The sequence below is a fragment of the Myxine glutinosa genome, chromosome 2 (genome assembly GCF_964187855.1).
Source record: "Myxine glutinosa chromosome 2, kmMyxGlut1.1, whole genome shotgun sequence".
Taxonomy (NCBI): domain Eukaryota; kingdom Metazoa; phylum Chordata; class Myxini; order Myxiniformes; family Myxinidae; genus Myxine; species Myxine glutinosa.
Genome location: NC_136262.1, coordinates 128562216 through 128577270, shown reverse-complemented (window position 1 = coordinate 128577270; position 15055 = coordinate 128562216). Strand labels below are relative to the sequence as shown.

Here is a 15055-nt window from a genome sequence, read left to right as displayed (position 1 = left end):
AGATGGTGGAAGAAGAAATGCGGGCAAGGGGGTTAACAAGGAGAGATGCAGAAAATAGGGCAAAATGGAGAAGATTGTCATGGGGACCGCAAGGCTAACCCCCACTCTAGCAGGGAAAATGGCCTTAAAATGCCTGTTGTGTGTTGTGGTGTCTTCCAGAGATTGTTCAGTCTAACTCTTACCATACACATCAACTCCCACCCCTACCTGCAATTGTTCATATCCCCATTAACTCCTCCCAAACCAACCCTCTTACTTGCAGATGTTTCCCCCCTCCTTTATCTCCTTTTTTTACTGTCCATTCATTCCCTCGCTTTTGTATCCAACTCTATCCCCACTCCTCTGCTCTTTATGCATTCCCTTTTTACCCTCAATCACCTCGCTCTTCCATGCATCTCAATCTTTTTTTCCAAAATAAAAAGGCCATTTACTCAAAGCTTCCAATGAGCCAGTGCATTATATGCCTGCAATAACATTTGATCGGATGCTCACCTGTGTTCTTGACCTTGTCCAATCTCTCTGTAATGGTCTTCAAATATTCATTTTCTGTGGAGCCTTGCTAAAGATGACAAAGGCAAAAAAGAGATTTACAGCTCAGACCAGTCTGCAGGTAAATAAGTGGGACAAACGAGACAATGGAACCTTTACCTTCATCAATTATTAATATTCTTTGAAACAACCCTGTCAAAAGAATGACAATCATGAAAGAAAATGGAAGAATGAAAGAACAACAAGTACCTGATACTATCTATCGCCCCCCCCCCCCCCCCCCCCCACCTTTTAAGTGCTATGAGGAATAGATATCTGCAATATGAAAGCTAAATGTTCAACGCTTTTTGAAATGTCGAGTACACAAACGTACATGGACGGATGATTGGTTGATCGGTTGGAGCTCATTCTAATTAGCCCCACCCCTCCGACAAAGGACAAAATGGCATTGTTAGCATGTTGTATTCTGTGTGAGAAAGGGGGTAAGGTGGTGGGGAGTTTTTCTTTTTACATCATCACTGTCAGGGCCCAAAGTGCATGTTTAGGTGACTCATGACCTTCGTTCCATCCACCAAAGAGACCGTAGGGGTTTGAGGAAATGTCCAGAAGGAGTCAGGGAAGCTCACCGATAACGTCCGACTCACGTCTTACCTCTAGTAGAATGCTGAGGACAGCCAGACCATCAGGCTCGTCCAAGGCCTTGCTGAAATTGCCATAACTTTCCTTGTAATGGATAATGTGAATCTGAAAACGAGATACAATAATAGGATAAAAAGCAACGCCAACGGTACTCACAATTAGAATGCAAACTAGAGTTGTTTTTTTACCAAGCATCACATCACTTAGGTGAGAATACGTGGCTGGCGGAAAAATAGCAACACCGGCGAATCTGGTACCAACATGAAATTACTTTACACATGGGGGAAATAAATAATGTAATAAAAATTTTCAAATGCATTTCTAAACTTCTGTTTTGTACTCACTTGCCAAAACTTTATACCTTGGGCATCAGTTTTCATAAATGCATAAAATGCAGTTTAGAAATATAAATGAGGAAATAAAAACTTTCAACAGAGGAGGCCATTAGGCCTATCACAATGTGCTGTGGTCGCCAACCTATGATCTGTGCTCCATCCTTTTTCCATGCTGATCGTCAAGCAAGGAAAGCAGCACTTACCATTTCTAAAGACTTTGGTATGACTTAGCTGGGGTTTGAACCCCCAATATCCCAGACTCGAAACAGGCGCTCCAATCACCAAGGTAAAAAGAAGAAAAACAAGAAGAAGGTAAACCGCTCCTTTCGCATCTTCAGGCACACCGAGCTGCCAAAGCAGTTTTTCATTAGCGAGGGGGCGCCATCATGGACGGGTCGCCACTCCTACGCAGGATCCTCAAATGGACCATTCTTCCCAGTGAGCTGGTACTCATTTTGCCGACCGTGGAAGGATGGCAGGCTGAGTCAAGCCACCTGTTTATACTTCAACATGAAGATGGCATAGGGACGTGCAATTTTTGCCTGTACACATGGAATAGTGCAAGTAGTTTAACCAGTGACCCCTGTTAGAGGGAGCAGGTATTACTAGTTTCAAGAAAATATGTTATTCATTTTTTATCTTAAAAATAACATAATTCTGTAGGATACAGTAAGGATATGCAACAAGAAGAGGAAGTGAAGAAGAGGAGACCAAGTGATTAGGAAATGGATATAAGGGAAAAGGAGGTCAAAAAATGTGAAAGTTTGCTTAACACAATGTTACACTCTGCTCAAATGAGTGCCACTCGTTTCACTTCATTTAACAAACATGTCCTACGAGGATATATTTTAGGTTTGTATTCAATGCAAGTGCGTTCGACTGTGAGGGTGCATGTGAATGCAGGTGAGTGCACATTAGAGTAGAGGATAACCCCAGAAAGAAAGCCTGTTGTTGTGCATGAGTATTCAATATTATACATCCCAAACCGATGGAGGAAAGTGCAGGAGAATAGAGTATTGTGGAGATTGATACATGATAAAGCAGAGTACAGGGCAGCACGTTATGCACGGCGCAGGGCAGCATGTTATGCACGACGCAGGGCAGCATATTATGCACGGCGCAGATCAGCAAAGTATGCATGGCACAGATGAGCAAAGTATGCACGGCACAGATCAGCAAAGTATGCACGGCGCAGATCAGCAAAGTATGCACGGCGCAGGGCAGCATGTTATGCATGGCGCAGATCAGCAAAGTATGCATGGCGCAGGACAGCATGTTATGCACGGCGCACTGCGCAGGGCAGCATGTTATGCATGGCGCAGGGCAGCATGTTATGCACGGCGCAGATCAGCAAAGGATGCATGGTGCAGATCAGCAAAGTATGCACGGCACAGATCAGCAAAGTATGCATGGCGCATGGCAGCAAAGGATGCATGGCGCAGGGCAGCCAGGTATGCACGATGCAGCGCAGCAAAGTATGCACGATGCAGCGCAGAAAAGTATGCACGGCACAGATCAGCAAAGTATGCACGGCACAGATCAGCAAAGTATGCACGGCGCAGATCAGCAAAGTATGCACGACGCAGGGCAGCAAAGTATGCACGGCACAGATCAGCAAAGTATGCATGGCACAGATCAGCAAAGTATGCATGGCGCAGGACAGCATGTTATGCACGGCGCACTGCGCAGGGCAGCATGTTATGCATGGCGCAGGGCAGCATGTTATGCACGGCGCAGATCAGCAAAGGATGCATGGTGCAGATCAGCAAAGTATGCACGGCACAGATCAGCAAAGTATGCATGGCGCATGGCAGCAAAGGATGCATGGCGCAGGGCAGCCAGGTATGCACGATGCAGCGCAGCAAAGTATGCACGATGCAGCGCAGAAAAGTATGCACGGCACAGATCAGCAAAGTATGCACGGCACAGATCAGCAAAGTATGCACGGCGCAGGGCAGCAAAGTATGCACGGCACAGATCAGCAAAGTATGCATGGCACAGATCAGCAAAGTATGCATGGCGCAGATCAGCAAAGTATGCATGGCGCAGGACAGCATGTTATGCACGGCGCACTGCGCAGGGCAGCATGTTATGCACGGCGCAGGGCAGCATGTTATGCACGGCGCAGGGCAGCATGTTATGCACGATGCAGCACAGAAAAGTATGCACGGCACAGGGCAGGATAGAAAGCACGGAGCAGGGCAGCAAACTATGCACGGTGCAGATCAAAGTATGCATGGCGCAGCGCAGCAACGTATGCACGGCACATGGCAGAATAGTATGCACGGCGCAGGGCAGCAAAGTATGCACGACGCAGGGCAGCAAAGTATGCACGGCGCAGATCAGCAAAGTATGCACGACGCAGGGCAGCAAAGTATGCACGGCACAGATCAGCAAAGTATGCACGGCACAGATCAGCAAAGTATGCACGGCGCAGTTCAGCAAAGGATGCATGGAGCAGATCAGCAAAGTATGCACGACGCAGATAAGCAAAGTATGCACGACGCAGGGCAGCATAGTATACACGGCGCAGGGCAGGATAGTATGCACGATGCAGCGCAGCAAAGTATGCACGACGCAGGGCAGCAAAGTATGCATGACGCAGCGCAGAAAAGTATGCACGACGCAGCGCAGAAAAGTATGCACGACGCAGCGCAGAAAAGTATGCACGACGCAGCGCAGCAAAGTATGCACGACGCAGGGCAGCAACCTATGCACCACGCAGCGCAGCAAACTATGCACGATGCAGCACAGAAAAGTATGCACGGCACAGGGCAGGATAGAAAGCACGGAGCAGGGCAGCAAACTATGCACGGTGAAGATCAAAGTATGCACGGCGCAGCGCAGCAACGTATGCACGGCGCAGGGCAGAATAGTATGCATGGCGCAGGGCAGCAAAGTATGCACGACGCAGGGCAGCAAAGTATGCACGGCGCAGGGCAGCAAAGTATGCACGACGCAGGGCAGAAAAGTATTCACGGCACAGGGCAGCATAGTATGCACGGCGCAGGGCAGCATAGTATGCACGGCGCAGGGCAGCAAAGTATGCACGGCGCAGGGCAGCAAAGTATGCATGGCGCAGGGCAGCAAAATATGCACCATACGGCATGTTATACCTTAGCACAAAATAGGTTAAAGCAGCATGGTGTGGCAAGGCACAACACAGAATAGTAAAGTATATAATACACCATACTATAGGTCGATACAGCATGGCGAAGTATCACAGCATCGTACAAGTCAACACAAACTCCTTGATTTTGTTTTTTGGTGAAATTCCTTCAGCTTTATTTCTGGGACAAACTGCTGCTTTATCATAAAACTAGCTTGGTGTTGGCTTAGCGATGAAGGTGGCTGGCTCGAGATCTTAGGGTCCTGAGTTTGAGCCCGTCGTACCGCTCACTTCGTCTGTCATCCTTCCGAGGTCAGCAAAAAGAGTACCAGCTTCGTGAAAACAGGGCACTGCATCAGTGGCACAGTCGTGCTCCCGGCAATGATGCAACCAGTGGCCCAATTCTGCATACGAAGTAATAAATATAACCATAAAACTATATTTCATGATGTGCGTCTTCTTTACTACAAATAAATGTGATATGGGATTTTCAGTGCGATTATTCTGGAAATTGGTGTTTTAAGTATTGGAATCATCATCTTCATTCGTATGTGGCACAAGACTGCAGGGTGGAGTCATTGGCTGAGGATGTGGCTATGCCACTGATGCAATGCCCTCTGCTGGGTAGGACAGGAATTTGGAATTGGTCCATGGTGCTGGCAATAACACGCCTACTCTTCATGGAGGACACCATGGGATCTTTAACGTCCACAAACAAATTGTGGCAGACGGGACGCCCAGTCTATCCATCTGAGGGACGGAACACACTGATGAAGCACCCTGTGAAGCACTGGGATGACAGTTTATAAATGGGTCAGGATTCGAACCCAAGCTAGACAGCTTAGAGGTGAGTGTGCGTACCTCTAGGCTATCCTGTCAGCCCTAGTATTGGAATGAGTATTTTTTTTTTTTAATTATTAACTGGAGATTACACGATAAGGGTAGGAAAGGAACCACAGTCATTAACAACGACTTCCTGTAACAAGGCAAAGGAAATAAAGTCAACCACAATTTATCAATTTGCATCACATATCGACCAGAACAGGTGGGGCAGGCAAAGGTCATTAATGAGTCAGGTGTGTTTTTAACGGCACTCCAATAGCGACAGTTCAAGACTCTCGAGACGAGTTTTTACTCCCTCGATGTTGGCTTCAATATTCACACCACAGCTGCCTTCAGGTTAATTTGAGCAGACAACCTCCTCGATCACATTCCAGTGTCCTCACAAACAGGCCACCACTGCACACAGATTATCCATCGACCACCATTCCACAAGATGATACTTTTCGTTTGAGATTCATGTCTGATGTATAATTTTATGCATAATAAAAGCCTGACGACCTGTTTATGAAGTCATCTGCTAAATGTGCAATTTCCTGTTACCAAGGCAACTATCAACAATTGGATCAATGGTTTACAGCCAATGGCCTTATGACTAACAAGTACAGGTGTATTTGATTTCGTGTGGAACAATGAGTGAATGCAACCACAAAAATCTCTCTGCTTTTGAGTAACAAAGAGTTTCTGAGATATAATTGGCAAAGCAAAGAGCTTGAACCAATACTGAAAATCATGCTCGTTTTCCTTATTAGTCAAATTATGTATTTAATCAAAAACATACTGTCGATACATCCGTCTCTTTAATCCATGCATTTCATATCTACGTTTAACGCTCCGCATGCTCTTTTCAGACGCATACTCAATGCGTACTTGCTTCCTGTACATCGCGGAGAAATAAAACAAGCAGTCACTACTACTTGTTTACATCGGTCATGGTGAGTGAGAGAGTGAGAGAGTGAGAGAGTGAGAGAGTGAGAGAGTGAGAGAGTGAGAGAGTGAGAGAGTGAGAGAGTGAGAGAGTGAGAGAGTGAGAGAGTGAGAGAGTGAGAGAGTGAGAGAGTGAGAGAGTGAGAGAGTGAGTGAGTGAGTGAGTGAGTGAGTGAGTGAGTGAGTGAGTGAGTGAGTGAGAGAGAGAGAGAGAGAGAGAGAGAGAGAGAGAGAGAGAGAGAGAGAGAGAGAGAGAGAGAGAGAGAGTGAGAGAGAGAGAGAGAGAGAGAACCATGTTGACTTAAATTAGAAGGCCAAGTAAGTCATCTTAACTCGTGCTTTGAATGGTTTTGATACCGAGATTAAACACTGAAGTTTGGTTCATTTAAAATTCTTTGTTCAACAAATAATCACGATGTTTAAGTCCTGCAGCGAAAGCAGACTGTTAGATCATATGCAGAGTTCTACAAGACTGTCACAGCGAGTCCGAGTATGTTAAGCAATATCGGGTTTAAAGACTCGTCATTGTTTCCAAGGATACTCCACCACTTCTTGAGTTTGACCTAATAATATATGAATGAGCGAAAAAGGAGAGAAGAGGAAATGCTGAGTCTGTACAACCTTTCCCCAAACAATCATGGCATGAGACTGATCTTGTCTAAGGCCCAAAACTTCAATGTCTAAGGAAATTAAAGTCATTTTGACACTGCGTACAAGATAATTTTGTAGGAATTCAACCAGGCACTTAAAATATACATACAGGATATTACTTAAAGCTAAAGTCAAAAATAACGAAACCACAGATATAGCCAACGACCCAACCGTACAATAGGATATATTCACCCCACACCTCCCTCTCCGCCCAAAAGTTTGGGCCTCAAATTATACCAAGAATCAACTGATCTATGGTTCAATGGTTCAAGACATTAAATTGCACAAAATGAAAAAAAAAAATTGCAGTGATATTTTGTGAAATAAATTGTATAATTGTTCATTTAAAACACACTACAGTATGTTTCCACTCTACGTCATGGATGCGTTCCTAGAAAGGAAAACGTTAAGCAAAACGATGTTGCACACACAAGATATTTCCATGAACGTCGTGTTATAATGGCGGGTGGTGTGGTGGGTAGGGTTGGGAGGAGAGGGGTGGTGCTGTGGCATGGCACATGATGTGGCATGGTGATGTGGCATGGTGATGTGGCATGGCACATTCCGGCCCCCTTAGCAACTTTAAACGCACTCAACTACATACTAGAGGCAATTATTTTAAAAATCAATAATGAACACAAATATATAATAAAATGAATTCATTGGAATCTCCCCCGATGAAGCTAACTCCAAGGGCCTTTCACTCACTCACCACAGGCAGGTTGGTGGTCTTTCCGTCTTCTACCGACTCCTCTCTGGCCTTGCCCCCCCAGCTCTCTCTGGGCTCTGTCCCGCAAATATTCCTACAGGTCGCACAAGATCTGCCTGCAACCCTCTTATGGTTAAACTGCCAAAATCGAGACTCTCTGCTCATCTTCACTCCTTCATTCCTCTTTTCTCCCGCCTCTGGAACAAACTACCTCACTCTCTTCAATCCCACTCCTCCCTCCAGGTCTTTAAAACAGCTGTTCACCACCATCTCTTATCTTCCCCCATCCTCTCCAGTCGTCGTCAACGTGTGGCCCTGAATGGGTTTCTCTCATCTCTTCCTGTTCAGGCTGGAGTTCCCCAAGGCAGTGTTCTGGGCCCTGTGCTTTTTCTGGTCTTCATCAATGATCTCTCTGACTCTCTTGAAAATCCTCTCTATCTCTTTGCTGATGACTCCACTCTCTGCAGCTCCATTCCTCATCCCTCAGATCGGCAGTCTGCAGCCTCCTCACTCTCTGCAGACCTGGACAAAATCACAGACTGGGCAAACAAGTGGAACACGTCTTTCAATCCTGACAAATCTCACACTCTTACGATGTCTCTCCGAAAAGACCGACTGGACAACCCTCCCATCTACTTTCTGAATAATCCTCTCCAAGAAGTTCTGTCACTCAAGCTTTTGGGTCTCACTATCTGCCATGATCTTTCCTGGGAAAACCACATTTCCAAGCTGGCCTCCAAAGCCAGTCGCCGACTGGGCATCCTCCGTCGTGCGAAGTCCTTCCTTGGCACACCTGAGCTCCTCACTACATACAAGGCTTTCATCCGCAGCTCAATGGAGTACTGCTCTCCCCTCTGGGCTGGTGCTCCTGCCTCACACCTAGCTCGTCTTCACGCTGTTGAAACCAAAGCGTTCAGAATCATTGGAATCTCCCGCGATGACGCTATCTCCGAGGGCCTTTCACTTAATCACCGCAGGCAGGTTGGTGGTCTTTCCGTCTTCTACAGACTCCTCTCCGGCCTTGCTCCCCCAGCTCTCTCTGGGCTCTGTCCCCCAAATATTCCTGCAGGTCGCACAAGATCTGCCTGCAACCCTCTTATGGTTAAACTGCCAAAATCAACACACTCTGCTCACCTTCACTCCTTCATTCCTCTTTTCTCCCGCCTCTGGAACAAACTCCCTCACTCTCTTCAATCCCACTCCTCCCTTCAGGTCTTTAAAACGGCTGTTCACCACCATCTCTTATCTTCCCCAATCCAAAACCTTGATCTTTTCTATCCCCGCTAATTTCACCCCAAATCCACTTTTTTGAGGTGACTTTTGACTTATTTCCTGGAAGTTCTTGGTGTCCTTGCGTTTTATACCTATCCTGCCTCCCCCCAGGCCCTCTCACTCCAAAAACATCTCCCGATGTCCCTGCTCTCAAATGTTGTGTTTGTGTGCTTCCTCCCCTTCTCTCCCCATCTTGTGGACCGCTCCCCTTTTTATATACTTTGTTTGCTTGTTTGTTTGATTTGTTTGTTTGATAAATGTTAGCTCTGTCACGAGCCTCGACTCTGTATACAAAAAAAAAAAAAAAAAAAAAAAAAAAAATCCAAAACCTTGAACTTTTCTACCCCCGCTAATTTCACCCCAAATCCACTTTTTTGAAATACCAATTTCTGTCCTGGAAGTCCTTGGTGTCCTTGTGTTTTATACTTCGCTGATTGCTTCTCAGCCTTTGTGTCTCGGATGGACTGCTCGAACAATTTGTGGACTGGGAAGGAAGGGGGAGGTAAGCCCGGAGAGATACATGCTCACCTCGCCATGATCGGGCTTCCAGGTGAGTCGAGCGGCAAATCTGGAATCAAGATGTCTCAGGTCGAGCTAATCAAACAGGCCACGTGGTGAATGCGTATCGGAAAAGTCATCACCGAGGTGTCCCAATGTGGTGTGATCAGAGCACTGGGGAAATACGAATGTTTGTACGAAGACTAATCTTGTGTTGAGAAAAGTGTATTAAAAAATTTCAACAAAATTTTTTTACACTCTACTATTCAGAAATCATTGTCTGGAACGTTTGCCGATTGGGTGAGCAATTAAATATTAATCTAATCACTGACGCCTGCAATATTATCCAATCATTATGTGAAACGTGTTCAGAACTGGCATAATGCATTGCGGACCACCAAGAAAACAAAGATAGCTGAGAATAGGTTGAGTATTAAGTTTTCATTTCCATCAATCAATTTATTTCCATTCCTATTTCCTAAATTTTTTTTCCCGAAAATCACCCATTTCCATTCCTAATTTATCCGAAAGGTCATCCCACAAAGTAATTCAAATAATATGCACAACACAGCATATTAAAATTCCTAGCCCGTTGAAGTATCGAAGCTAGCGATGCATTTTGTGCGGGTCAGGTCAAGAATAAACACTATTGTCATTGGCATTGACACTCTATTGTTATCGACACTCTATTGTTATCGACACTCTATTGTTATCGACACTCTATTGTTATCGACACTCTATTGTTATCGACACTCTATTGTTATCGACACTCTATTGTTATCGACACTCTATTGTTATCGACACTCTATTGTTATCGACACTCTATTGTTATCGACACTCTATTGTTATCGACACTCTATTGTTATCGACACTCTATTGTTATCGACACTCTATTGTTATCGACACTCTATTGTTATCGACACTCTATTGTTATCGACACTCTATTGTTATCGACACTCTATTGTTATCGACACTCTATTGTTATCGACACTCTATTGTTATCGACACTCTATTGTTATCGACACTCTATTGTTATCGACACTCTATTGTTATCGACACTCTATTGTTATCGACACTCTATTGTTATCGACACTCTATTGTTATCGACACTCTATTGTTATCGACACTCTATTGTTATCGACACTCTATTGTTATCGACACTCTATTGTTATCGACACTCTATTGTTATCGACACTCTATTGTTATCGACACTCTATTGTTATCGACACTCTATTGTTATCGACACTATTGTTATCGACACTCTATTGTTATCGACACTCTATTGTTATCGACACTCTATTGTTATCGACACTCTATTGTTATCGACACTCTATTGTTATCGACACTCTATTGTTATCGACACTCTATTGTTATCGACACTCTATTGTTATCGACACTCTATTGTTATCGACACTCTATTGTTATCGACACTCTATTGTTATCGACACTCTATTGTTATCGACACTCTATTGTTATCGACACTCTATTGTTATCGACACTCTATTGTTATCGACACTCTATTGTTATCGACACTCTATTGTTATCGACACTCTATTGTTATCGACACTCTATTGTTATCGACACTCTATTGTTATCGACACTCTATTGTTATCGACACTCTATTGTTATCGACACTCTATTGTTATCGACACTCTATTGTTATCGACACTCTATTGTTATCGACACTCTATTGTTATCGACACTCTATTGTTATCGACACTCTATTGTTATCGACACTCTATTGTTATCGACACTCTATTGTTATCGACACTCTATTGTTATCGACACTCTATTGTTATCGACACTCTATTGTTATCGACACTCTATTGTTATCGACACTCTATTGTTATCGACACTCTATTGTTATCGACACTCTATTGTTATCGACACTCTATTGTTATCGACACTCTATTGTTATCGACACTCTATTGTTATCGACACTCTATTGTTATCGACACTCTATTGTTATCGACACTCTATTGTTATCGACACTCTATTGTTATCGACACTCTATTGTTATCGACACTCTATTGTTATCGACACTCTATTGTTATCGACACTCTATTGTTATCGACACTCTATTGTTATCGACACTCTATTGTTATCGACACTCTATTGTTATCGACACTCTATTGTTATCGACACTCTATTGTTATCGACACTCTATTGTTATCGACACTCTATTGTTATCGACACTCTATTGTTATCGACACTCTATTGGTATCGACACTCTATTGGTATCGACACTCTATTGGTATCGACACTCTATTGGTATCGACACTCTATTGGTATCGACACTCTATTGGTATCGACACTCTATTGGTATCGACACTCTATTGGTATCGACACTCTATTGGTATCGACACTCTATTGGTATCGACACTCTATTGGTATCGACACTCTATTGGTATCGACACTCTATTGGTATCGACACTCTATTGGTATCGACACTCTATTGGTATCGACACTCTATTGGTATCGACACTCTATTGGTATCGACACTCTATTGGTATCGACACTCTATTGGTATCAGCACTCTATTGGTATCAGCACTCTATTGGTATCAGCACTCTATTGGTATCAGCACTCTATTGGTATCAACACTATTGGTATCAACACACTATTGGTATCAACACTATTGGTATCAACACACTATTGGTATCAACACACTATTGGTATCAACACACTATTGGTATCAACACTATTGGTATCAACACACTATTGGTATCAACACACTATTGGTATCAACACACTATTGGTATCAACACACTATTGGTATCAACACACTATTGGTATCAACACTATTGGTATCAACACTATTGGTATCAACACTATTGGTATCAACACTATTGGTATCAACACTATTGGTATCAACACTCCATTGCTATTGACACTCCATTGTTATTAACACTCTAGTGTTATCAACACTATTGTTCTTGACAGTTTGACTAACTAACGTAGCTGATCTAGCTCGTCTTATACTCCAAATAGACTTATGAATGAAGGAAAGAAAAATGGGAAAATTAGCCAATTCGACTTGTACTCCACAACAACTTAAAGGCCAAAAAAATACGGTATTTTTAAACCACGTGTACAAACAATTGCAGGAAGAAGTAGGATATTTTGCCAATGAACGAGTCATGCTTGCTGATGGCATATTGCAGAGCAAGAAAATTATTGTTTCACAAAATAAAGCCAATTTCGCAATTCCCAATTTTAATGTCACTTACAACATGCCAGTCAAGGTCAAACAATTTTAAACAGCATTCTGAGTATTGCGCTGCAATACATGTCCCCCTACCAAAGTTCAAAGTGCCATAACTTTGTCAAAAATGATCGAATATGCAAATTTATGCACGGTTGATGCTGGTTTTCAAACTTGATCTGAGGTATGCTGAGACACGTGTCACGCCTCGCCTCGTTGATAAGCCCGCAAGGTCGCTCCGTGGAGCGGCCTGCACGTATTGCACTGTGTGAATTATATAAATTATCACCAACTCACGGTCTGAGGTACTAGCGATTCAAGAGATATCCATTTTAAAAAAATATTTTCGTTTAATTAACGATATCTGCCAAACCACGTGCCCTATCGCAAATTCCAAAAGGACATTTTAGTAGGCTGACATGCTGAACAGATTTGTGAAGTTTCCCCTCGATTGGATCAAAATGAGGGAGGGGCTCGGTTTTAAAGGTTCATGCTTAAAAACGTCATAACTCTGAAACCATCAGTAATTTATTATATTTTTCGGTTCACGATCAATGATCGATGTGTATATATATATATATGTTGCTCAGCTTGGCTCCGCCCCTCCTGAAAGCACGCGCTGTGTCGCGCTGTTGACGTTCGCGAGACGAGGCTGAGGACGCGCAGTGCGGCTTGAGGAGAACTCGAAAATAAACAAGAGATATCCATTTAAAAAATATATATTTTCGTTTAATTAACGATATCTGCCAAACCATGTGCCCTATCGCAAATTCCAAAAGGACATTTTAGTGCTGAACAGATCTGTGAAGTTTCCCCTCAATTGGATCAAAAATGAGGGAGGAGCTCGGTTTTAAAGGTTCATGCTTAAAAACGTCATAACTCTGAAACCATGTGACGCATGACGTCATGCTCGCCGACTTTTTTGTTCGTCATGGGTATGCGATTCTGCCTGCAAAGTTTGGCCTCGATCTGTTCAGCCGTTGCAGGGAAAAAGGGGTTTTTGTGTTTTCACGAAAAACAATATGGCGACCGAACCACGTGCCCTGTAACGTCATAATTACCATTAAAATATTCTACAGACCGAGTCCATCATATAGTGAAAATATTATCTCAATCGGTCCTATTATTGCAGAGAAATTGGTTTTTAAAGGAAATTAAAACTTAAAATGGCACTGAGTTAAGGATCATCAGAATTATCAGAATTCCCAAAGGTCAAAGTGCCATAACTTTGTTAAAAATGATCGAAACTTCGTGAAGTTCGAACCTGATCTGTAAGTTATCATGAGGAAACCATGTGCCAAGTTTGAAATCATTAGCATTAAGAGTTTAGAAAAAAAGTCCAGAAAACTGTTCTTTGCGTGACGGACTGACGGAGTGACGGACTGACGGCGTGCAAACCTATAGTCCCCTCCGACGTACACCGGTAGGGGACTAATAAAGAGCAAAGCAGACTCAGAAAATGCACTTTTCCCTCTTGACAGAATATTACTTAACCAAAAATGTGGATAAATCACATCAGTGTAACTTACAGGACTTGTATTTAAAACAACCACAACATTGTTGTTATTTTGTCACATATACACCCGGGGGAGCGCATCCAATCGTGAATAATTTGTTAACCTTTTTGAATAATTTAACAGCAACGATTTGCCTTTTGTCACAACCCGTCCACAACTTTATTGAAATATCATGATATATGTCGTTTACGGCTCCATCTCTCAATGGTGAAGAATCACTAACAATTCTTAGGAATCCCCAGATAGTTCTTCCTCAATGTGTGTAAGGTAGACTTTTGCCCCATGGCTAGGGGTTCGGGAATGGGGGCATGCATTATTAGAATAGTCTATGTATTTCCGTTGTAATGTCTCCCCATTTCCAACTAACTTTCGTTCCAGCAATTCTTCTTTCAATCGGTCCATGCAACAATCTTTCTCTCAATCCACAACCGGTTTGTTCTTTCAATCCACCCTCGGCCCGCTTCACCAACCATCAATTCACCAACAGCTCCTTTACTCCATCAGTCATTCCTTCAACCCCCAAACGGTTTATTCCCTCACTTTCAATCCATCCATTCAACCCCACGACCAGTTTATTCACATTAAATCCATCTGTTCATCCGACTCTTCACCCTTTCGTTATTGACAATTAACCTCCGTCCAAACTCGTACCGAGCCCCATATTAGTAACAATTAATCACATTAGTAATAATCCTCTGGATCGGCCATATGCCTTCAGAAAGTATTCACACCACTTGACTTTCTTTTTTTTTTTTTACATTTTGTTGCGTTACAGCCTGAATTTAAAAAGGGTTGAATTGAGATTTATTTGTCACTGATCTACACATAATACCACGTAATGTCAAAGTGGAGCTTTTATTTTTA

General features: G+C 43.2%; 1 protein-coding gene across 1 annotated transcript in view; it reads right to left on the bottom strand.

Annotated features, from left to right (window-relative positions):
- Positions 1-15055, bottom strand: part of LOC137421275 (carbonic anhydrase 14) — a 68265-nt gene that overhangs the window by 28650 nt on the left and 24560 nt on the right. Inside the window, exons 5-6 of the mRNA XM_068107171.2 lie at positions 1141-1233; positions 493-559 (exon numbers count right to left, since the gene is read on the bottom strand). Coding sequence (XP_067963272.2) covers positions 493-559; positions 1141-1233 — 160 coding nt within the window. The remainder of the gene's footprint in view (positions 1-492; positions 560-1140; positions 1234-15055) is intronic.